Below are 22,830 nucleotides of genomic sequence, written 5' to 3'. Positions count from 1 at the left end.
GTCCAACCTCTCCTTGAACACCCCCAGGGACGGGGACGCCACCACCTCCCTGGGCAACCCGTCCCAATGCCTGACTGCTCTTTCCGAGCAGAAATGTCTCCTCATTTCCAACCTGAACCTCCCCTGGCACAACTTGAGGCCATTCCCTTTGGTCCCATCACCAGTTACCTGTGAGAAGAGGCTGACCCCCAGCTCCCCACCCCTTCCTTTCAGGCAGTTGCAGAGAGCAATGAGGTCTCCCCTGAGCCTCCTCTTCTCCAGCCCAAACACCCCCAGCTCCCTCAGCCGCTCCTCACAGGACTTGTGCTCCAGGCCCTTCACCACCTTCGTAGCCCTTCTCTGGACACACTCCAGGGCCTCGATGTCCTTCTTGTAGTGAGGGGCCTAAAGCTGAACACAGCACTCGAGGTGTGGCCTCACCAAAGCTGAGTACAGGGGGAACTAGGACACTTCTAGGTGTCTAGACTGCAACCATAGAGACCATACAGAGAACGTATGCATCCAGTGTCCATATCCACCTGTGAAGTAGGAGAAGAGGGAAGAAATTTCTTTTATGCTGTTCAGGAACAGTAAGAGAGACCTGAATGTCCCTCTCCCTCATCCAAGGTCAGGGCTTCAACTTTACCTTTGCTTTCTACAATTGAATTTATAAAACAGATTAATTTTGGTAAAGCTGTTTTAACCAATTCTTAACCTCTATTCCTATAGATGGTATTAAACTTAATTTTCCCTTCCCTTCCCTTCCCTTCCCTTCCCTTCCCTTCCCTTCCCTTCCCTTCCCTTCCCTTCCCTTCCCTTCCCTTCCCTTCCCTTCCCTTCCCTTCCCTTCCCTTCCCTTCCCTTCCCTTCCCTTCCCTTCCCTTCCCTTCCCTTCCCTTCCCTTTTCTTTTCTTTTCTTTTCTTTTCTTTTCTTTTCTTTTCTTTTCTTTTCTTTTCTTTTCTTTTCTTTTCTTTTCTTTTCTTTTCTTTTCTTTTCTTTTCTTTTCTTTTCTTTTCTTTTCTTTTCTTTTCTTTTCTTTTCTTTTCATAATTGTTCAAAAAGAACAATTCTGGTTAAGGATATTACTATATACCTAGATTAATGGATAACTTTTTCCAGAAAGCTGCTTCTTCAATGAATTTCAGCATTTTGCAGTATGCTGACCTTGTATCACTAATATCTGGTATGTTGTAGAGGGTTTTCAAATTGATAGGATTCAAAATACCACATTTCTCTCATATTCTTTTGATTCGATTAGCTGAAGATCCAAAGTGGCCCAATCAATGGCACAGTTTGAGCTAAAGCTTTGGGAAAGGGAATTGTTATTAAAAATCATGTTCAAAGCACTGGTTGTTTGCATTACACTTCTTTGTCAGTATAAGCACAGTGCCTGATTTGAAATAATTTAAATATTTGCAATCTTTGAGTTGTATGAAGAACTAAAAATACTGTGGATATGGTGAACCCAAAGGATAGGAAGACCAGGGGAACTCATTATAGTGACAAAGAAAGTAGGCCGAGGAGAGAAATCAAGAGGATAAATCATTGTGGCTTTCTTTCTGTGGAATGGGAATATGCAATGGCATATGAGATTAGATGTAAAGAAAGTACTCGTATGAGATGGGGCAATTTAGCAATCACACTAGGAAAGAAGATGAAGCCAAGTAATGAACGACATCATGAAGAGAAAAGAATTCAGAGAAAAATGTGAAACAGAAACCTGAAAGACAGAGATATTTATGAAAGTAAAGAGGTGAGAATTACCCATGCTGGAAGATGAAGATGATTACAGAGGCACTGAAACCCAAAAGGAAAGAAACTTCCAGAAGCAATAGTGTTAATGAAAAGGAAAGAAAATGAAAGGAAAAAAAAATATTTTTCTCTAGAAGAATGAAGTTCAAAGTAGTTCTTAGAGTTAAAATGGATCAAAAAGGGAGTTAGAAAGAGAGGAAACTACGTAACAAAGAAAGCAAGGGCTGGACTTGTGGGGTGCTGGATGGTGTCCTTATGTAAAGGAAAGCAAAACTTAGGTGTTTCAGTTGGATTCTGGGGGCTGAAGCTGGTTGTTTCAGCTCAACAAAGATCAGACAAGCTATAGGTGTGTATATATATATATATATATATATACACACACATGTGCTAAGCAAGTTTTATTGCGAGCTATTTACATATATACCAACCCCAGTGCGATGACAGAGGTACAGATGAGTGCGGTGCATTCCCCAGTCATTGCCTTTCTAGGGCAAGGAGTTGGCAGACCCACTGCTTGAATGGGTCTCCGCATTGAGGCAATGTTGGCCTCAGTAGCACATCTGCATCTCCTTCTGGAGAGTTCTGATTTTATCCCCTCCTACCTGGCAGCTATTCTGACACATGGGGCCAAAACATGTCCTAAGGGCTGCCAGGTGTTGTATAAGCATCTCCTAGGTGTTGTGTAAGCATATCTACAAATGCACATGCGCACCATTTGAGTTGGGGGCTGCTCCGGCCCCACAGGAGTCACTACTTCATCCTCCATCATCTTCTTCTTTTGTCCCTTGGCCAACCTGTCCAACTGCAAAGGTCACGGGCATGAGCCAAGCCGCAAAGTTTCATCAGCTGTGCAACATTTCCGCCAACATTGTCCCAAAAGCTTGGTTAGTTCCACATTTGTCTTCCTCTTTACTTTGCATACATCCTCGGCAACCTACACTCATGCATCACATGCTTAAGGATGAGCTGTTCCAAACAACACGATTATAATTATCAGGTCACCATGTTCTTACACACTCAGGGAAGTGTTTTTCAAAAACAGTCCAGAAAATACTTGGGGCAGAAGAAAATGAGCCTAAACAAGAGTCAGTTATTAGGAAAGATAGAAAGTGAGATGAGGATATGAATTAGTAGATAAAGAGGATAGGCTGAGATAAGCAGATGGTTATTCATACTTTTTCCTGTACTATGAAAAAGGTGTATCATATAGAAGTTTAATGGCTTTTTTACCTCAGTTTTCAGTAAAAAAAGTAAATGGTAATCAGGGAGCTAATAAAGCAAAACATACAACCAAAGGAAAAGATCACTTTCTGAAATAGGAAAAGAAATGGTCAGAGCAAACTTTGATAATTTGTTGCTAACTTATCTGGAGTAGAAAGGGGTAAATGTCATGTGAAGATCCAAGGAAACAGAAGAAAGGCAAATAAAATTAATTCCTTGAAAAAGAATAAAAAGGAAGCCAGGAACTTGTATACTATAAATTTCACTTAAACTCCTAGAAAAATAATGGATAAATAATACATTATTTGCAAACAGATTACTAGTTTTTACCAGGTATGTTTCAAGAATAGATCAGGTTAAATACATCTAATTTTCTCCTGGGAAAGGCATTGTAGATAGGACCCCAACAATAGATGTGCAGTGCTTTTATCTCAGCAAGCCTTTTGATGCCATCTCACAGCATTGCTCTTCGGTATGGGAGGGAAATGTCTATAGGAACATAATATGAGGTGTCCAAAACTTCTTTGGAAAGCATATGAGGGGTGGGGGAAGTGAGGTTTACGGACGTTAATGCACGGATTATGCACATTAACGCACGGATGTGTAAAATATGCCAGATGAGAGGCTCTGAAAGCGCTCTGATGACTATAAAGGGTGCTAATTTCAATTTTCTGACCAGTTAATGTTAGTTAACATGCATCCCCCTCTAAGTTTGAGTGGTTTAGTATCAACACAGGTTCTCTGAGAAGGCTTTGGAGGGAAAAACTCTGTTTAGGTAGCATTCAGAAAGTTTATTAATGAGTTGGATGTTAGAATACATGGTGCGGAGACTGTATTTGCACTGAACCCCGTCAGGGAGGGAACTGCGCCCTCAGCGCGGGGAGCCCGCGGCTCCCTCCCCTCAGCCTCCCTGAGGGGCCCGTAACGGTCCTCCCGCGGGGGGCGTGGCTTGGGAGGAGGGGGCGTGGCCTCGGCGCACCCGGGGGCGTGGCCAGATGGCGGCGCGCTCCCTTCACCCCCCTCCCCCTCCCGTCGCCTGCTCGCTGATGGGCGGGTCCGGGTATCCCCGCTGCCCGCCTCTGTCGTCGCGGGCGAGTCCATCGCCTTCCGTAACGTGGGGGGGGACAGCCCGGCCCGGATACCACATCCCGGGACGGTTCGGAGACGGGAGGAGCAGCGGAGGTAGCGGCGGCGGAACGGCGGCGGCCGGCGCCCTGCTGCAGAAGGGACGGCAGCTCGGGATTGGGGAGCCGCGCAGACGAACCGGCTCTCCCCTCCCCCCTTCGCCCCCCCTACGTCCCGGCGGGGGATGGTGCGTCCCGCAGCGCGCGCCTTGCTCGCGCGGTTCGGCGGCGGGGGGAGGGGACGCGCCGTGAGGGAGACCCGGGCCCCGCAGGGCTCCTCACGGGGACGGCGCACCGGGGGGGGGTCGGGGGGGTGGCGCCGCCGCCACCTCGGCGGTCCCGACGGCCGGCACCATGTCGGCGGACGAGGACGAGCTGAAAGTCCCGGAGGATATGTTCAAAGACGTCAAGTTCTTCACCGTGGGGGACATCGACCCGAAGGTACCGGCTCCCCCCCCCTTTCCTGTCACCCCCCCCCCCCGTTTTATGAGGGGGGGGCAGAATGGAACCTTCCAGCCCCCCGCCCCCCCTTTCCCTTTGCGCGGGCTCGGGGCTCGCGCGCCGCACCCTGAGGGGAGGGGGGGGGGGAGCGCGCTCCCGCCTCCCCTCAGGGACCGTTGAGGGGGGTGGGGGGCGACCGTTAACGGCCGTTCCCGCCGCCGCCACCGCCATGGGAGCCTCGGGCCGGCGGCGCAGGCCCCGTAGCAGCCCTGTGAGGGGAGGAGGGGCGGGCAGAGGGATTTCCTGCGGGAGACGGGGCCGGGGCGGCGGGGGGAGCGGCGGGGACCCCCCCCCGGGGCGCTCCGCACCGCCCGCCCGGCCGCCTCCCGTCAGCGCCCCGCCCGCCTGTTCCCCCCCCTCACACCTCTCCCGCCCTGTGGTGCGAGGCTCCCGGCTCCCCTCGGCCTTGTGGGGTCGGGTTGTGTGGGAAATAAATAAAAAAGTTTCCGTGTTTTGGCCGCTCGTGGTGCTTTGGGACGGCGGCGGGGTGGGAAGGGGTTCCACGGGGAAGTTAAAAGGGGTTTCTGCCCTGGGTGCTGTGCTTCAGTCGGTGCTGGGCACCCGGGTCCTGCCTGTTGAGTTGTTTTTTGTCCCCAAAACAACAGGATTATACCTCAAAAACAGCCCCGCTCTGCACTTAAACAGGAAAAAAACACCAACCTGAAGTCCTCAGACATAAAATATTTGTAAATGTGTCTGAATAACAACTATCTAAAGCTATAGCAGCAACATTATCATGTGTATAAAGATGACTGCAAGTAACAACGGGGCTCTGGTAGATCAGTTTTTACATGAATAGCGTCCCAAAAGGCACCTCGTTCGGTTTGTGTTGACACAGCGAGGCAGTCAGCAGCACTGCCACGGAGCGAGTAACCAGGCTTTCCTTTCAGCAAGTTTTCACATGTGAAGTTTCATTCCTGTTTCATTCCTCATAGCACTTAATGTCACTGCCACGAGGCTCCAGCTCGCTCTGATCACGCACACGAAATTCTCACCCATTTGCGGGTGGCTTTTCTGGGTTGCAGGTTGACTGTAGCCTTGGTAGTTTTTATAAAAGTTGCAAGTATATTTGAAGTTTTTACTTCCTTTTTATACCAATGGATGTTAGGATGAGTTTGAAAAGAGATCTCCTCCTTCATCTTTTGGGGATGAGCGCTCTTTGAGCAGCTTATTTCTAAATGTTTTCTCCGAACATCAGTTATCTTAAATACTGGAACAGGCCTAGCACAAGCGAGCACTCTGATCAAAACAAATCCAAGAGTAAGAAAGAAAAAAACCCAAATCATAGTATATTCAGGTGAATAACAGCATACCCACTACCTGTTAAAATGTATACAGCATAAACTAGAAGGGAAACAAAAGTCTGGAATCGTGCCTGGATGTTCTTTGGCAAATGAGGGAGAACTGGGCTGCTGGCACTCGTCTGAGCCCATTCCTCTGGGATATGCACTTGGCTGTCCTCACCTGACGGAGGCGATAACTAGATGTCAGCTATTAGGATTATTTCTTTTAATAAAAGCTTTTCCTGCTTTCCTAAAAGATGTGAAGCCAAACCGTTGAGCTTTGGTTGGACTGATTAAAATCAATATCAAAGAAAGAGAAAATAACGCCTTGTAGCATGAGGACTTTGAGCAGGGTATTTGGCTTCTGGTTATCTCATTTTATTATTATTATTTTATGCCCATTGCCTGACTTCAAAGATTCAAACTCTTCCTGTTTCTTCTAACTCAAGATTTAGTGGGAGATAAGGAAGAGGGAATTTATATGCCCCAAAAATGGAGATTCTCTGAATGGGTTTAAGCTGGCGTCTGAAGTGCAGGACCATATTGAGGCTTGCCAGTGTTTTATTGCCTGGTTACAGCTGCAGGCATGCAAGCACTTACACAGGGAAGATCTTTCAGTACAACTTCACAGTTTTGCCACTACTTCAGCTGAAGAAGTCACATGCTCTGGGAAGAGTTTTGAAGCTGACATAAGCCACGTTATTAAATGTCTTTTCTGAACCACTTTAATCATGGGGCACTATCATTCATCACAGTTACGGTGTTTAGACTTAAACCTGATGATAGCAGAACTTTTTGCATGAGCAACTCTTTGCAGCATTGTTTTGATATTAAAAAATCCTATTTCTGCTTCATTAGTTGCAACTTCTTCCTCATGCTGTCAGGTTGGGATGCACAGCTTTCATTCCAGTCTCCTCTTTTTAGTGTCCACATAAATATAGACAGGCAAAGGGGATTTGGGGAGAGCTGTGCAGGACAATGAGCTTGTGTCCTCCTCCTTGGGAATGTTTTTAAATTTCTACTATTTTCAAGCACTTTATTTTGATTTAATGTTTTCCATTGGAGTTGCAGCACCAGTAATAAAGTTTTACCAGTAGTAAAACTACTAATTTCTCAATAATAAAAGAAAAGAATAATCTGAATTGAAATTTTCAGCTTTGAACTCCAGACTTTTTTTGATCGTTTTCCCCCCTCTTCACCCTCCCAGCCTTCTGTGCTACTTTTATTGTCATACAATTGAGTCCCGTTTAGTATGGGCTGGACTGGACTCATCGCACAGACCTCTACAATTGAGCTGGGAGAATGATAACATTTAAACCAACACTTTCTGTATTGGCCTTTTAAAAACAGGAACAAGATGTGTTTTGTAAGTGGTAAGAGGTTTTGCATTTTCTGATATTGAAATACTCTTAATCCTCTATCAATTCTTTTCCCAATGCAGCAGCCCTTTGTTAGAAGTTGCCCCTTCTCAGGACAGTGTCTTTTTTTTTTTTTTTTTTTTTTTTTTTTAATTGCAAATCCTTCTAATATCCATTTTTTTTAATCTGTGTTTGCCTTTGCTTTTTTTTTCACATGTTGCTTCCATAGCTACTGACTTGGTTACTTTTCCTTTCTGTACTTTGCTCAACGTATATTCAGAGACTTCTGAAGCTAACAACTGGAAAATCAAAGGCAAAGGAGAGGGGATTTTTTAGTCTGCCTGAGAAAAACTAGATTTTGAAGGAATATATGTTTTGGAAAAATGTAGAACATCCCAATTCCTATGCAAGCCTAAATTACTTTGGAAAGTAAACCTCCAGCTTCAGTCATTAAAATGCAGCAGAGTTACAAACTGTTGGAAATCAAGATTTAAAAGGGATGCATTTGCCTACCGCAAAAAGAGTGCTCTCTGCTTGTACAGAACGAGAAAGCTGTACTCGTTCCTCTAGACCACTAAAAAGTCTTCTCTCTTTATTGTTTTTCTCAAATAAAGGGGATAATAATCATTTGCTTCTCCTTGTTCTCTTTTGGGTTTAGGTTATTCAGCTTCTGAAGGCTGGGAAAGCCAAGGAGGTGTCTTACAATGCACTTGCTTCTCATATTATTTCGGAAGACGGGGACAATCCAGAAGTTGGAGAGTCTCGTGAAGTTTTCGATCTCCCAGTGGTAAAGGTGAGTGGCTCAGCCAGAACCTTGGTTAAGTACTGACACAGACACTTCGTTGTAACACAAAGTATTCCTCTGCAGATAATGTCCAAAGGAAATGTATCTTTAACATTTTTTATTCTTGTTTCATGAACTTTTATCCTGAGTTGTAGACATCTGTTACAAGTGGGTCCTCTCCTTTCTCTCTCTCATTACTCTGTATCTGTTATCTCTCCATGTTTTGTTTGTTTTACTGTTGTGTGTGTGGTCCATTCCCTGTTCTTTTCTCCTGCCTGGCAATTCCTCCTTCAGTCTTCTGTGACATCGTGTCCTGTTCAGGTTGATTTTAGAGATGTTTCTGATCGGAAAGTTTATAAGTTTCTGGCAATGCAAAAAAAATATGTAAATATAAATAATATTTTTTTATGTCTGTTTTTTTTTTTTTTTTTTAACACATAATTGGGAACGTGCAGAATGGTTTACTGGGTTCTGCTTATGTGTATGGTGTTAATTTTAAACAATAGAAGTGCTTAGAAAAAAAACTTCTTCCCCTCTTCGTTTTATATTTTTCTGAAAATTGTTGGTATTTTGTTTTTCCAGTGAGTTTACAGGCTTCATATTTGAAAATGTGAGCTTGTTGTTCTGCAAGTCACAAATGATTAAAAAAAAAAATCATTATTATTTCTCTGCCAGTACATGGTTTTGGGTTATTGTGTCCATATGGTTGCAGGTGACAGTAGTGAATTCTGATGGCTTGTAGCATGAGAGTTCATCTGGCAGTGTAGAAGTATGAATTAACAAATTCCCCAAAATTAAGGGTGCTTAGCTTGAGACCTTATGGTTATAGTGGGTGTGCTGATTAATTTTAAGCTGAGCTCCTATTTTTAATATCTACCCCTTAATAAAAGGGGTTTTGTGGCATATTTTCAGTCTTATAAACAAGAAGACTGCAGCCACTCTCGTGGGAAGGGAGGGCATCAGTGTCCTAGCAATGCCTTCTGCTGTCAAATTCCTTTTACTTAAACAATTTAATTTTCTTTTGGAGCACTTCTAACTAAATTTTCTTTCGTTTGCCAAAAAAAAGACAGCAGGTCTTTCAGTGATGTCACTTAGTTGGACCTGAAAACATCACAGCATGATCTATAACCAAGAAGATTAGACTTAATATCGAGGGAGTGGGAGTTAGAGGCGAAGGTAGCTTGCTACGGAGAGAAAAGGGATGGAGAGTAAGGAAGAGAAAAATTTAAGGGAGAAAAATCTCACTTTCTTTTTTTTTTTAATGAAGTCAAATATTGAATTATTATTTTTAATACATTTTTTTAAGGGAGAGAGAATAGCCGGAATTGGGGCACCATAAACATGGTTACCACAATATATGCGTGTGTGTATATATGTTTATATGTATATATTTGTTTTTTGGAGGAAAAATTATGTCATATTGAATGTGATGTCATTCTTTCCCCCTTTTCACTTCTAAACTGTATGAGACCCCTTTCTGTGTAAGATTATAGTTCCTCACTCCTTGGTCATGAGTGTAAGGCAGGGGATGTTGGCTGTTTGTTTTTTTTTGTTATTGTTTTGTTTTTCAGAGCAGGGAGAACTTAAAAAGGAGAGCATATGAATAAATACTGTAAACAGTGTTCAAGGAATTATAGAAGGACAAGAAAACTGTTCCCATATTACTGCATGATCTTTGAGAAGTCTTTCTTAACTTTTACAAATCAATCAGAATGGTTCTTTTGTTAGGCCTTAGTAAACTCTCTGTAAAACACTTAGACTCTAAAGCTGAGAGATGCAATGTAAATTCAAACTAGGTGTAGTACAAACTTAGACATGACCTTATATTTCATTCATGCAGGCAGAGTTTTTTTTTAACATTTTACATTTCTTATTTTTCAGCCTTCCTGGGTGACCTTGTCTGTTCGCTGTGGAGCTCTTCTACCGTATCCTTTAAGTTCAAATTTGATGAAGTTTTGTAGCAAGTGTGTTAAAATAGGGAGCATCCAGTCATTAAAGACGTATGTATGTACATGTATGTGCATCTTACATTTTTAAAATGATAGGATGGGTGTTGCCTGCAAGGATCGTAGCATGCTTAGAGCTTCTTTGTTTTACTTTGCTTTTCTTCTCCCTTGGGCTATTTTATCTTCTTAAAAGGAACTTGCAAGAAAATTGTCATCAAATGGACTCAACCATTTTAGCTGGAAGTTGATAATTAACTGTGAGAATCCGGAAAAAATGCTGGAATGCAGTAAGGGGGCAAATGGTGGTTCTGAGTAGAATGGTCCATTTACTGCCTTTTTGAGAAACAAAACAGAGAAGAAGCACACAGTAACTCATATCCATACTCTGTATTATAAATGACACTTTGTTAACAAATAGGGGGAGTATTTCTGTTACTGGAGTAGTCTGTCCATGCCTTTGGCAGACGCTTGTTGTTCATTTTGGTTAGATTTATGCTTAACTTGTTTGGAGCATATGGATGGTGTAGTTCATTTTACCATTTATTATGGTTTCATCTTAGTTTCAGTTTTTCTTTGGATCACAGGAATGATGATTGGCTGTTGTTATAGAAAGAAACTCGTGCATCTTTTCCCTCAGACCATTATGATAAGGACTGTGGAGATGGAGAAGCTGGAGCAGAGCAGTACGTTCCAGTACAGATACCACCAGATGATTGCACTGAACAGTGCCAAGCCTAGGGAGGAATGCTCTCAGGCAGGAGATCTCATTTCGGAAGGGTAGTGGGTGGTGGTGTCCGTAATGGAAAACGAGGTGGTATAACCAAGAATCCAGGTGCTCGTATTAGGGATTCAGGTCTTAATGTGTCTCAGTCATTTATGATTGGAGTTTTATGCTTAGTATTTCAAGGTACATGTATATGCCTTTGTATCTCACTGTGTCTTGTCTGTTTTGAAGATACCCTGTATATTCTCTGCATCCCCAAGAGAATTAACCTCAAAGAGTGAGCTGTAGGAAAGGAAAGCATTGAATCAGAAAGAAATATATATTGAGGTCTTTACAGGTGTTCTGATTGATCAACATGTCAAATAGGTTTCACCAGTTAGCACGAAACACTTGCCATAGTTGTGGGCAATAAGCTGACCCAAGGAGAAGAAACTTTTTCGTAAATGACTTGGCTTCCGAATGGAAAAGATACACCAAACATTACATGTCAAAACCCCAAGTAGCAGAACTATTACATTTGAAATAAAGGGATTGTTGTGATGTGATACAGGCTGGTGATTTTTTGTGCTTTGCATTTAGAGATAATAAATGTGTTTATCAGCCTACCCTTATCAGGATAGGAATGTACAGTTGTTTATGTCACATTTCTGTAAGCTCTCTTCTCCCTGTTCCTTAAGGCTGTTTTGGGGAGAGAAAAAAAAAAAAAAAAAAGCTTGGAATTAGCTACTTTTTCACACTTGTGTAATCTCGTGTTGTGTTGTTCTTCTTTCCCATAGAGAAGTTGCACTATTAGGAAATAAGTCTTCCATTTGGAACCAGGTGTCCGTAAAAGAGTGTTTTTAAAAGTGCTGATGTTGTTATGTACTCAGAAGAGAAAGGAACAGATAAAAACTACGGAGCGATGCAGTCCATAACCAAATTGTAGCAGTAAATGTGGGAATGTGGCCCTGAATGGCTGTTGCTTAGGGAGTTTTATTGTGGTTATATATGAATGGCCAAAGGAAAAGCCCACGTCTCAGCTGTATCATGTTCTTGGGGTGCGTGGAAGGAGAGGGGTATGCACACCTGTCAGCAGTAAATGCGTACTTGCACGTTTGCCTTTATTTCTGGCCCTTCATGTCCTTAGAACCTGGTGGTTTGGGATTATATTCAGAGCCTTATAGTGCTCAGTAAAATGGGCTGTTAAGTCTTAACATTGTTCTGTTTCAGTCTCTTTATGGCTTCTAGCGCAGTGGCATCCGGCCTTTCATTAGGGTTTTAGGTACTGCAATAATGGAAAAAAATGGAGTAGTTATTTTTGTTAGCTTTTTTCTGGTTGATGGCTTTTGGGCTCTGTTTTGGCAGAGCTTTGAGGTTCTGCACTTTAGTCTTCTGTTTAAGTTTTAATTTGGAGTAATACTCAAAACAGTGAATTTACTGAAGAAGCAAGTCCTAGAAATATCTTCTGTCAATTAAGTACATGGATGCAGCAATAGCAAAGACTTTGTTTGCATACCAATTTCAGTACTTACTTCCTTGGCATTTGTCTATGTAGAAAAAGTTAATATAGGATAAAAGCCCAGTAATTTTGTCTGTTCCATATAAATACATTTTAACATTCCACCCTAAAAGTTATTTTCACCAGGGGGGACTTGAGAAAGCAGAGTGCTCTGTTCACTGTGAAGTGCTGTCAGCAAAATCTGGCTAAACTGCTGTTGAAGGGAAGTAACAGAAAAACGAATCTAGAAACAGACTTACTGGAGGAGAAGAAATTGCAGTCTTGTATGTGAAAACTTCAGTCATAATACCATAAAGAGGGCAGCAAAAGCACAAGTGAGGAAGGCTTTTTCTTCCCTGGTCTTTACAGATGAAAGGAGGAGGGCGATCAGAGCATTTCTGGCTGTTACTGAGGGAAAAAATGAAGTGAGCTTTGTTGCATTCACTCTGTTTTGTTTTCCAGATCAACTCAGAACATAGTTTTGCTGCTTCTGACTGTTCTAAGATGGATGGTCCATTTATTCCCTGCTTTTAATGGACCTCTTACAAGTTAGGTACTGAGTTGTTGCTGCTCTAAGTGCTAGCAGCAGGTGCTAAGGCAAGGGGTGGGCAACCGTGCACTGCTGAAAGCTGCAGTGCTGAAACTGCCTGAGACGAAATACTGAGCCACATGGTGAGCCTCAGGGTGTTCTGTGGACTTCTTGGGGTATTCTGGATAATCGCAGTAATCTGTTGATGTGTTCTGGGCTTTGTTGTCAGCTTTCTGCGTAGATCTCAGTTTAACTGTTGCTGGTGCACCTGTCAACAGCATGGGGAGGGTAATCTTGTTTGCCTAGTCTCAGTATGCAGTTGCATCGTAACACGATACATGTCTGTTTCTGTAGTTGTTTTTTTTTCTGAGGAATTAGGGTTTTTTTTTAAACACAAAACAACATGGAAGTGTGGAAGAAGCAGAAAGGTCACAGAAGTCAGCTGGTCCATCTGTCTTTTCCATGTCACTTCTGTCAAACCACTCTTTCTTCTATTTCACAAGGCCCCCGTAACAGAAACTTATTTCATATTCTTCCCCATTCACCTTCCAGTGCCTCGCTGCTGTATTCCTAGAGTTTAGCCTCAATACCTTGCTGCTGTCTAACCCTGTTTTGCTTTATTTGAGACACCAGAGAATTCTCTTTACATTCGGTAGCCTTTTATGGACTTGGAGATGTTGTCTTAACTACTTAAGCCCATCAATTCTGGTTCTGTCAGTTTCCTCTCATAAGTCATGTTTACTAGGTCTGTAGAAAAAATATTCTCATTGCTCTTTTCACATACTGCTTCATTTGTACATCTCTTTCAAGCATCTGAAAACAAACATGCATTGCTGTCAGAGATCTTGTTGAGTGTTGAAAGTATGGTGGAAAACTTCACATTAATTTCAGGCTGTGTTTCTGCTTTTACATCCCAGTGTGATTTATTTTTTTTTTCAGTTTGTGATTCACAGTAGCTCCTAGATTTTTTTTTTTCCCCTTTGAATCTGTTGCTTGGCCAACTTTCTATCCAGTGTTATACCTTGGTAGGAAAAAAATTAGCTGCAGATTTGATATTTTCTTCTAGTGACCTGCCTGCTAGTGTTCTCAGATAATCTCTCTAAAACTTAACAGGTGTTCAACTTTAAATTTTACAGTTGTTTTCTGGAATTTCTTGTGTACCATGTTCATTCTATTTTGTCTGTTGCTGACTATGACTTTATTCCCTGGATTCTCCTGTATTTCTCCTGTATTCTCCTGTACTTCTAGGTGTGGAAGATAAGCACTGACTGATAATGGAAGGAAGCTATTGATAAAGGATTGACTCCTAAACTTTACTTAGAATCAGAGAATCATTCAGGTTAGGAAAGACCTCTAAGATCATCTGGTCCAACCTTTAACCTATACTACCATGTCCCCAAGCTCTACATCTACAGGTATTTTGAAGCCCCCCAGGGATGGTGACTCAACCACTTCCCTGGGCAGCCTGTTCCAATACTTCACAGACCTTTCAGTAACGAAATTTTTCCTATTATCCCACCTAAACCTCCCCAACCTACTTTCTGTGTTTAGCATCCTGGGATAGGTGAAGATATTCTAGGAAGAGAAAAGCTTGTAATGTTAACCAAAATTGGTCATAATGGCTTAGGTGTCCTGATCTACTTTATACTTTTTTTAAATTTTTTTTTCCTGGTACGTAGAACTTGAATTGTAAATAAAACACATGCTTTTAAAAGTAAAAGTTTTTGAATGGGCAAGTACTTGATAATACCAGAGATGTACTGTGCACAACAGTTAATTTTCTTCCAGTATCCGTCAGGAAACTTCTCTTTAGCTTATTTTGCATCCTTGACACCTGCTTTTCAGCGTAAATGGCTTCTCTCCGGAATCATGTCAGGTCTTTTTTGGAGTCACTGCCTGTCTCTCTCAGGTAAGAAGTGAACCATATTTCAGTCTACCCCGGAGTATGAACTGTGTGATGCTTTGGTTTTCTGAGGACAGTTTTTCTGTTGTGACTTTTTTTTCCTTGTGTGTTAGGTGAATTATCACCTAAAACAGCTTTTCACTGGAAAATAGTTTTTTTTTTTTTTTTTTTTTTTTTCACTGAAAATGAAGACTCAAACTCAATTGAAATTTGAATCAACAATATATCTTGAATTTATTTATCACCAGCAGCATGGTGATTCTAAGATGAAGAGTACAGTAGAGTATAAAATCTTTGCTCCTTGTTTTTAGTTTCTGTGTTAACAATATTCAGTGAATGTGCTGTACCTGCTTACACACTGAAACCTTAACAGGGGTGTCAGTGAGTAAATATAAGTGGAAATGGCTTCAGTGGTTTGTGTCTGTTTCTGTAGATCTGGGAGTAGTCTGATCTGTGTGTGTGTGTGTGTGTGCAGATGGACAGGATCAGGACCTAGGTGCCAGTGGTGTGTACGTGTGCTTTTTACCTCTTAAATTATTCTGTAATGCTGTCATTAAATTTGAACGTTAATGGCTTAAACACACTTGGCTTTCTTGGCAGGGCTGAACACGAGTTGTTAGAAATAACAACACTTGATGTGTTTACGTAGGCTATTAATTTGGTCTGCTTGTTAAAATTCTATTGAATGAATCTAAACAGGTTGCCTAAGGTAATGAATAAATCTTGTTTGCTTGATCATTAACTTCTACTTCTTGTGAAAGGTGATGTCCTAGTGTTGAGTTTTACAGAAGTGAAGGACATTTGCCTCTATGCAGGTTAAAATGATTGTTCAATGTCTTTTTGTTGTCTTTGTCACCCTTTTTTCCTGTAACTTTCACGTTAATTTGGTACTTGGAAGTGCTGGGTAATTTATTAGCCAGATTTCCAAGTGCAATGTCAGGAATTGTACTAAAATTCTTGGAGTGGAGGCAGCTTGTTCACAGAAGTAAGAGACCTATTTACTTTCCTCTTAGGTTTCATCTGAAGACCGAAACACGCTGTGGGCTTTGATTACTTTTTATGGAGGGAATTGCCAGCTGAACCTAAATAAGAAGTGTACTCATTTGATTGTGCCTGAGCCAAAGGGGGTAAGAGTTTATTATGTATACAGTTCTTCCTGGTGTAGCCCTCATTTTCCTTTGAATAATCAAAAATGTTCCTTCTCTGTGAAGTTAAGATCCTTAAGCTTGTTTGTTAGACTTGAACAGTTAAATTCACCACAATTATGCATTGCAGCTAATCAGTTGGTATTTATTTTCTGCATGGCTTTAAGCCTCATTAATTCAAAATATGTCCAATTTCAGGTTGTTATTTGTATGTCTGGTTGAATAAAGCGTGTTCTTTATTCTGTTTGTCCTAAACTAATTTGACATATAATCATGAATGATTGTGGTTTGTTTATCTGTAGCTAGAATCAGGGAAGAAAAATGAAAGCAACATAATTTAAAAATTGAGTGAAATGCCTTAGATGTTACATGGGGAAGGGAATTAAAGATAACTTGCAAGTCCCTCAACACTTCCCTCTTAAAGAGAGATGGTAGGATAAACGTGCACAGCATTCTTGCACAAGTTCTGATTGATAAAGTAGTCATGCTTCAAAACACTCGCTTTTAGGAAATCAAATGTTGCTGTCTTTCTACAAACAGAGAAACTGAATCAGAAAGCTGAGGTAGCTGGCTGAAGGCAGCACTGAGCCTCTAAGAACAAGCTTCTGTACTGCAGTGGCTCTGGTTATAATACTACTGAAACTTCCTGGTGTGTTCAGGTAGTCATCTTCCTGAAGAAGAAATACATTTGCAATTGGATTAGTCTGTTTATACCACTTAAATTTAAGCTCACTTAACAAAAATTTGCTTGGATTTTTTCTGGTTAATGCAGTGGATGCAGCGAGTTTTTGGTTTTACTTTGTGTTTTCTTTTTTCTCCTTTAATAGCATGAGAGCATTTTCAATTGTTTGACCGACTAGCTCTAAGATCTACATAATGCCTCCTTAGATTAACATGTAAAACTTTGTCAAGTTTCCAATATTATTTCATGCAAACTTAATGTGTTACTGTTTCGCCAACAACCCTTCTAGTATTTCTAAGCTAATGTAAACCATCTAATATTAAGATAGAGAAAAACATATGGCTAGTGGGATGTCATTAAACTCGTGTGTGGAATATGTAGGAAAGTGCTTTAGAATAAATCTTGGGCTGGTATTGGGAGGAGAGAAAGTTGCTTGTACAGTGAAGGCATGCTTTTCATTGCTTGTTTCATTTAAAACTTTAAATAAGAACTTATTTATTTTTAACTCCGTGATTTTTTGTCTGTAGAAGCTAAAGGGATGTACTGAACCATCCTAGTTGTCTGCCACAACAAAATGTAATGCTTGATTGAAGAGCTTTGCTAAAATGCAATTTTAATAGGCAATAGTATGATTTAAGGCAACACTTCTTCAATGTAAGCTTTTTAGAACAAAGGGTACTGTCTTAAGTTTGCCACTTGAATGGAAGAAAACACACTAGCATTTCGTATCTTTAGGACGAAATAAATATCTTGTTTAATTTCCATAATCATTGAACAGGGACAGATTTATAGGATGATTACTTAAAATGCATCTGCGCCTGCTGTTCTGACATAATACTACAAAGGAACCTGCAGCAGTTTGTAATGAGAAGAGTTTTGACACTAGTGAAAACTGAAATGATTGCTTTGACTAAACACAAGATGATAAAACAAGATTCTTAATAATTCTCGCCACAAAAAAAAGAATGAAAATTCATATCTGCAAATAAACTTGGTTTCGTCTGTAATCTCTTTATTGTGTATGAATGACAGTTTCATTGTAGGAAATAACTCCAGAGAATCATTAAATGAAATTAATTTCCTCTGAATGCTCTGGTTGTTAATTTATATTGTCTGACATACAAAGAAAATCCCAGCTCAATCGCTCTCAAATATTGGATCCTGAAATTAGTTTCAAATCTTATGCTGAAAGTTTTTTCACTGTTTTGATATTTGTGAGGAGTTTGTATCAAAGAAGACATTAGAATAAATGAAACATTCAACCTGTGTGTACTTCTGCTCAGTTAGGAAAAGAAATAGTGAAGTTCCCCTATTTCTACACATCATTAAACGGTGAAATGATAATGGGGAAGGAAGGGATAAAATTTTCTACCTTGTCAATATCATAACCTCTCAGTGAAATGGATTTAGCTAATATGAAATGTAACTTTCATGTTGAGGGCAACATTAGGGTTTGCAACTTCTGGGAAGGTGTATGGGAAGTACCCTGCTGTTTTCTGCTGTATATTCCTGCTGAAATTCATTCTTTCAGCGATCATCTCTTAAATATTCATCTCTGCTTTATTGTGAAATTCTCATTTTCCCTGAATGCTTTTTCATAATGTTTTATACTTCAGTGGAGCAAACATGAGTGTATTTAGGCTCACCTTAATGTCTACTTTGAGAGCAGCTGCATCTGAGAATTTACTGTGACACTCCTGCTGGTGTTCTGAAAACTTTCTCAGGACCAAATATCTTTTCGAATCCTAAGTTTTAGAAGAATTTGAGTAATGGTGTTTTGGAATTGAAGACTTTGTCTTCTGCATTTGTGTCTTCTGAGTCCAGTGTGTGGTAAATGTGGATCTTTTTTGTTTAAATCAGTTTGAACCTGTGGTGCCAGTAGCGTGGTCTGTCCTGCTGGTTCTGGAAGAGAGCAATTTGTCATTGAACAGTCTTTTGTGATCTGTTTGTCCATGCTCTAGTCAAGCCCCTCCAAAAGCTAGAGTGCTGTGTTTTTTGTTTGTTCTTTGTTTTTGTCTTTAAATTGAATGTTTTCATCTTTTTTCTTTCCCCCAGGAGAAATACGAATGTGCTTGTAAACATGATGTCATTAAAATTGTGACACCTGACTGGGTACTGGATTCTGTAGCTGATAAGTCTCGAAAAGAAGAGACTCCGTATCATCCTCGCTTAATTATATACGAGGAGGAAGAAGAGGAGGAGGAGGAAGAGGAGGAAGAAGCAGAAAATGAAGAGCAAGATTCTCAAAATGAAGCCAGTACTGATGAAAAATTATCCAGCCCAGCATCTTCTCGAGAAGGGTCGCCTTTGGGTGATCAGGTTTTCTCACCAAAATCTACTACTGCTGATAAGGCAAAAGGGGAACTGATGTTTGATGATTCTTCAGATTCTTCTCCGGAGAAGCAAGAGAGGAATTTGAATTGGACGCCAGCTGAAGTTCCCCAGGCATCCACAGCAAAGCGTCGGTTGCCTCAAGGGAAAGACTCCGGGTTAATTAATTTATGTGCCAATGTCCCGCCAGTGCCAGGGAATATCTTGCCTCCGGATATGAGAGGCAATTTGATGGCTTCGGTCCAAGGTGCCCAAAGTTCTGATCGACAAGAAATGATGGCTGCGTGGAGCCCGGCGGTGCGGACGTTAAGGAATATTACTAATAGTGCTGATATTCAGCAGATTAATAGACCGTCAAATGTAGCACATGTAAGTGTTGGATTTTTCATTTATAATATTGGACTTTTTATTAGGAACTAATGTGAGAATTTAAGTTTCCTTTTATTGTCCTCTGAATGTGCAAAGGATTAAAAGTTTTCTGCATTACTTAGATGTAGCCAAATTGGTAGCCTCCTAATAATAAGTGACTTCATTCCTAGCAGGTTCACAGAAGTAATGCATGTGGAAAAAATGTTAAGAGTAAAGCCATGTTTCACTGTAGCTTGGTTTAGAGTTTCATGGTATTTCAGTATTGATTTCTTTATAAGAGGGGGAAAAACAATTAATTTAAAGTAATTTGGCTAGTGCAGAAAACCTGATTGCATAGCCTTCAAGCTTTATACTCAGTGCAAGGAATTATTAGTGGTATAAACACACTTAACTGTAAAATGGATTGTGCTCCCAGTTCTATCCTGTTCTGTTCAGCTGGGCATCGTTAAGTTGTGGTACAGCATAGTCAGGGCTGTGATGCACAAGTCTGAACTTGCAACTTTTTATGCCAGTCATAGTTGAAATAATTGTAGCTTTTATATTGAATTTATTTTTAGCAGAGACTAAAAATCAAGAGTGTGCACTGACATAACTTGCAGCATTAAAATCCTAAGAGGTTTATGGGAAGGGAGTGTGTGTGAGAGAAGTAGGTGCTGGTAAATGTTAGACACAACTTTTACTTAGATAATTACACTGGGGCATTTATTTGGATGTTCACCTGAAGGTAAGACCTTCAAAGGTGCCTGAGTACAAGCTTACAGCAAGTACTGTAAAGAAACACAAAAAGCAGAGTCAGTTGGATTTCTTGGTTCTTTGTTTCCTATATCAAAAGGAAATGCTGGCTTCCTTTTGAAACTGAGTCTTAGGTTCCTCTTCTCAGTGCCTTGAACTGTTGAAAGACTGAAACTTTGGGGTAAGGAATGAGCAGAATAGCCAAAACCCTGGTTGGCTGACCAGTGCTTTCATGCCTAAACGTCACATCACCCACAACCTAGTTGTTGCACTATAAAATCCTCTTTAGTGGCCTTGTATGGAAGTATTTTTGCATAAGTACTTTTTATAGAGGTGCAAGGCAGTTGATGCAGGTGCTTTGGTTAGGCTTGGTTCTCTGGACTCAGAGTTAGAGAAGGGACTGACAGTGGTGTACAAGGACTGCTTTCAAGCACCCTGTCCAGCTGCTGTGTGAGTTGCAGTGCTAGCTCCAGCATTTGGAGCTTTGCATCTCACATCTGTGGATACATCTGTGGATGTACCTCCTTGAGGGAGAAACACTACTTCCGCAGTTTTTTTCTTTTAACTTCTCTCTGGCTGGGTTAAGCTGTATTTTGGATCCTGCTTGGGTACCGTGCCTGGGTGGGTTCTGTGTCTTAGTGCCCAGTCTTTGAAAGTTGAACCAGAGATCTCTAGTGAATGGCAAAGTCTGCAGTAATAAGGCGTTTGCAGCTGCAGACATACTTTGTGAATATAGCCCTAGGATACTTCTGAAAATTTTATCCCATTGTTTTGAAATACCTGTCCTGAAATTCCTGTAATTTTGACTTTTAGGACGCACAACAACAATCTCTCCTAATATTGAGTAACATCATCTCTCCTAATACTTAGCCACAGGGACATTCTTTGTGTCTGTTAATTTTTCGTTATTGAATGTTGATACTCTGTTTATACTTAAGATCACTGATGGGTGGAGCGTTGGTAATCATGGCTGTAACATATGCTGTACCAACAACATCAGAGTTGCATAAATGCAATCTGAGATGTTTGGAAGTGCACTGTAAGAACTTGAGTCACCTCCGATGAAGATCTGAGGGACATCTGGTGTGGGGAGGATACAGATAGTTAGCCTTGGGTCTTAGTGTCCACTCAGTGAATTATACACCAAAAAATGAAATGGAATTCCAGGTTACTTAAGCACTGAGCATAAACAAGATCTATTATTCTTCTCAAAAACTTCGTGCTGAGCTGTATGTTGGGATTCAGTTCTAAAAATGTGGCTGAATATCCCTGGATTAGGTCAAGAGAATGAAAAGTTGAATTCAACTCCCATATTTCAAACAGTACTAATTAATGGAGGCATTATTAGCAATATTTAAGTGAAAGAAAACAAGGCTGCGGAACTAAACTTTGAAGTTAGTGTGCCAGCAGGGATGTAAAATGGGTATGGCAGTTGATTGATACAATTACTGATGCAGTGTTAACAGTCATGATGCTATTTGAATGAATTACCAAGAATACAGGGATGGGTTTCAGTCTTAAATTTGTTAAAATGTGTATTGCATTTAATTAGACATGTAGCTCAATGCTTTTCTGTGTGCACGTCCTGTCTTTTCACTTTGAAAAAGCTATTAGCACCTGAGGATTTGCATTGAGCTCAGCAAATATTTAAGCATAAGTTTCTTTTCTTTTAAGAGAGATATTTTCCCAGTAGTTGTTTAAATATTTTTAAAACTGAATGACAGCAAAAAGATTACAAAACTAATCTTTGTTTTCTAGATATTACAATCACTTTCAGCACCTACAAAAAGTTTAGAACAACAAGTAAATCATAGCCAACAGGGACATCCAAACGCGGTGCTGTTTAGCCAAGTGAAACTAACACCAGAGACACATTTGTTACAGCAGACACATCAAGCACAGCAGCAACAGCACCATCCTCTTTTACATCTTCAACCTCAGCAACTTATGCAGCTACAACAGCAGCAGCAGCAGCAGCAATCCCAGATCTCCCAGCAGTCCTTCCAGCAGCAACAGACTCACCAGTTTCCGCAGCAGCAGCAGCAGGTTCATCAGCAGCATCAGTTCGCACAGCAGCAGCTTCAGTTTCCGCAGCAGCAGTTGCATGCCCAGCAGCAGCTCCACCGTCCTCAGCAGCAGCTCCAGTTCCAACAGCAGCATGCTTTGCAACAGCAGCTTCATCAGCTGCAGCAGCAGCAGCTCCAGCAGCAACAGTTGCAGCAGCTACAGCAACAGAACCTCCAGCAACAACAGCTGCAGCATCAGCAGCAGCAAATGCAGCAGCAGCAATTGCAGCAGCAGCACCTACAGAGGTTACACCAACAGCATCAGCAACAGCAAATGCAGAACCAGGCAGCACAACACTTAACTCAGACATCTCAAGCACTACAGCACCAGGTCGCAACCCAGCAGCAGCAACACCACCAGCAGCAACAGACACAACTGCAACAGCAGCCGCTCTTTGGGCATGATCCTGCAGTAGAAAGTTAGTAATACTGCTTCTGATCCTGGAGAAAATCTCTAATGACATGGCAGGATTTGGGCTAGAACATCAAAAAGTAGTGCTGTGTTTACAGTATGTTATTGGAGGACTTCAAAACTCCATTCATAGCTCAGGACCTGTTTTACTAAGTTTTATGCTGACAGGTGTAAGCTATAAATAAGCTGTCCAGAAATCTGAAAAGCACGAGAGCACTGAAAACTTTTTCTTTTCAAATGTATGCTTTATGCTACTAGCATATAAATTGTGCTGTGGAAATGTTAGTCTCTTCATGGCATAGTTTTATGTTTGTTTTTTTTTTTTTTCCTCTTTGAAAGAAAGAAAAGGGTAGGCTGGTAGGCTTTAAGAGGGGATAACAACTGTAAAGGTAGGTTAAATTCTGGAAATAGTAGTAAATTAATGAGGAGGGTTCAGTATCAGATAGCGATTGTCATAGTTGGCTTTGAATTCTGCCCATTCTAGTAGAACTGAAAGCTTTTTGACTATTTT

The 22,830-nt window shown here is 41.0% G+C and overlaps 1 protein-coding gene across 2 annotated transcripts in view; it reads left to right on the top strand.

The window, feature by feature from the left end:
- Positions 1-4,344: 4,344 nt before the first annotated feature.
- PAXIP1 (PAX interacting protein 1) overlaps positions 4,345-22,830 on the top strand; it is a 34,388-nt gene continuing 15,902 nt past the window's right edge. The window contains exons 1-7 of one of the 2 annotated variants that reach the window (XM_082752838.1): positions 4,345-4,518; positions 7,878-8,012; positions 9,885-9,928; positions 14,525-14,588; positions 15,596-15,709; positions 18,465-19,109; positions 21,726-22,326. In XM_082752838.1, coding sequence (XP_082608964.1) covers positions 4,432-4,518; positions 7,878-8,012; positions 9,885-9,928; positions 14,525-14,588; positions 15,596-15,709; positions 18,465-19,109; positions 21,726-22,326 — 1,690 coding nt within the window. In that variant the 5' untranslated portion in view covers positions 4,345-4,431. Of the gene's footprint in view, positions 4,519-7,877; positions 8,013-9,884; positions 9,929-14,524; positions 14,589-15,595; positions 15,710-18,464; positions 19,110-21,599; positions 22,327-22,830 lie in introns of both variants that reach the window. The other variant, XM_082752837.1, reaches the window with a different exon arrangement.

Source organism: Aythya marila (assembly GCF_965140915.1).
Source record: "Aythya marila genome assembly, chromosome: 2".
Classification (NCBI taxonomy): domain Eukaryota; kingdom Metazoa; phylum Chordata; class Aves; order Anseriformes; family Anatidae; genus Aythya; species Aythya marila.
The sequence above is the reverse complement of the archived record's forward strand: the minus strand, read 5'-3'. Positions and strand labels throughout refer to the sequence as shown.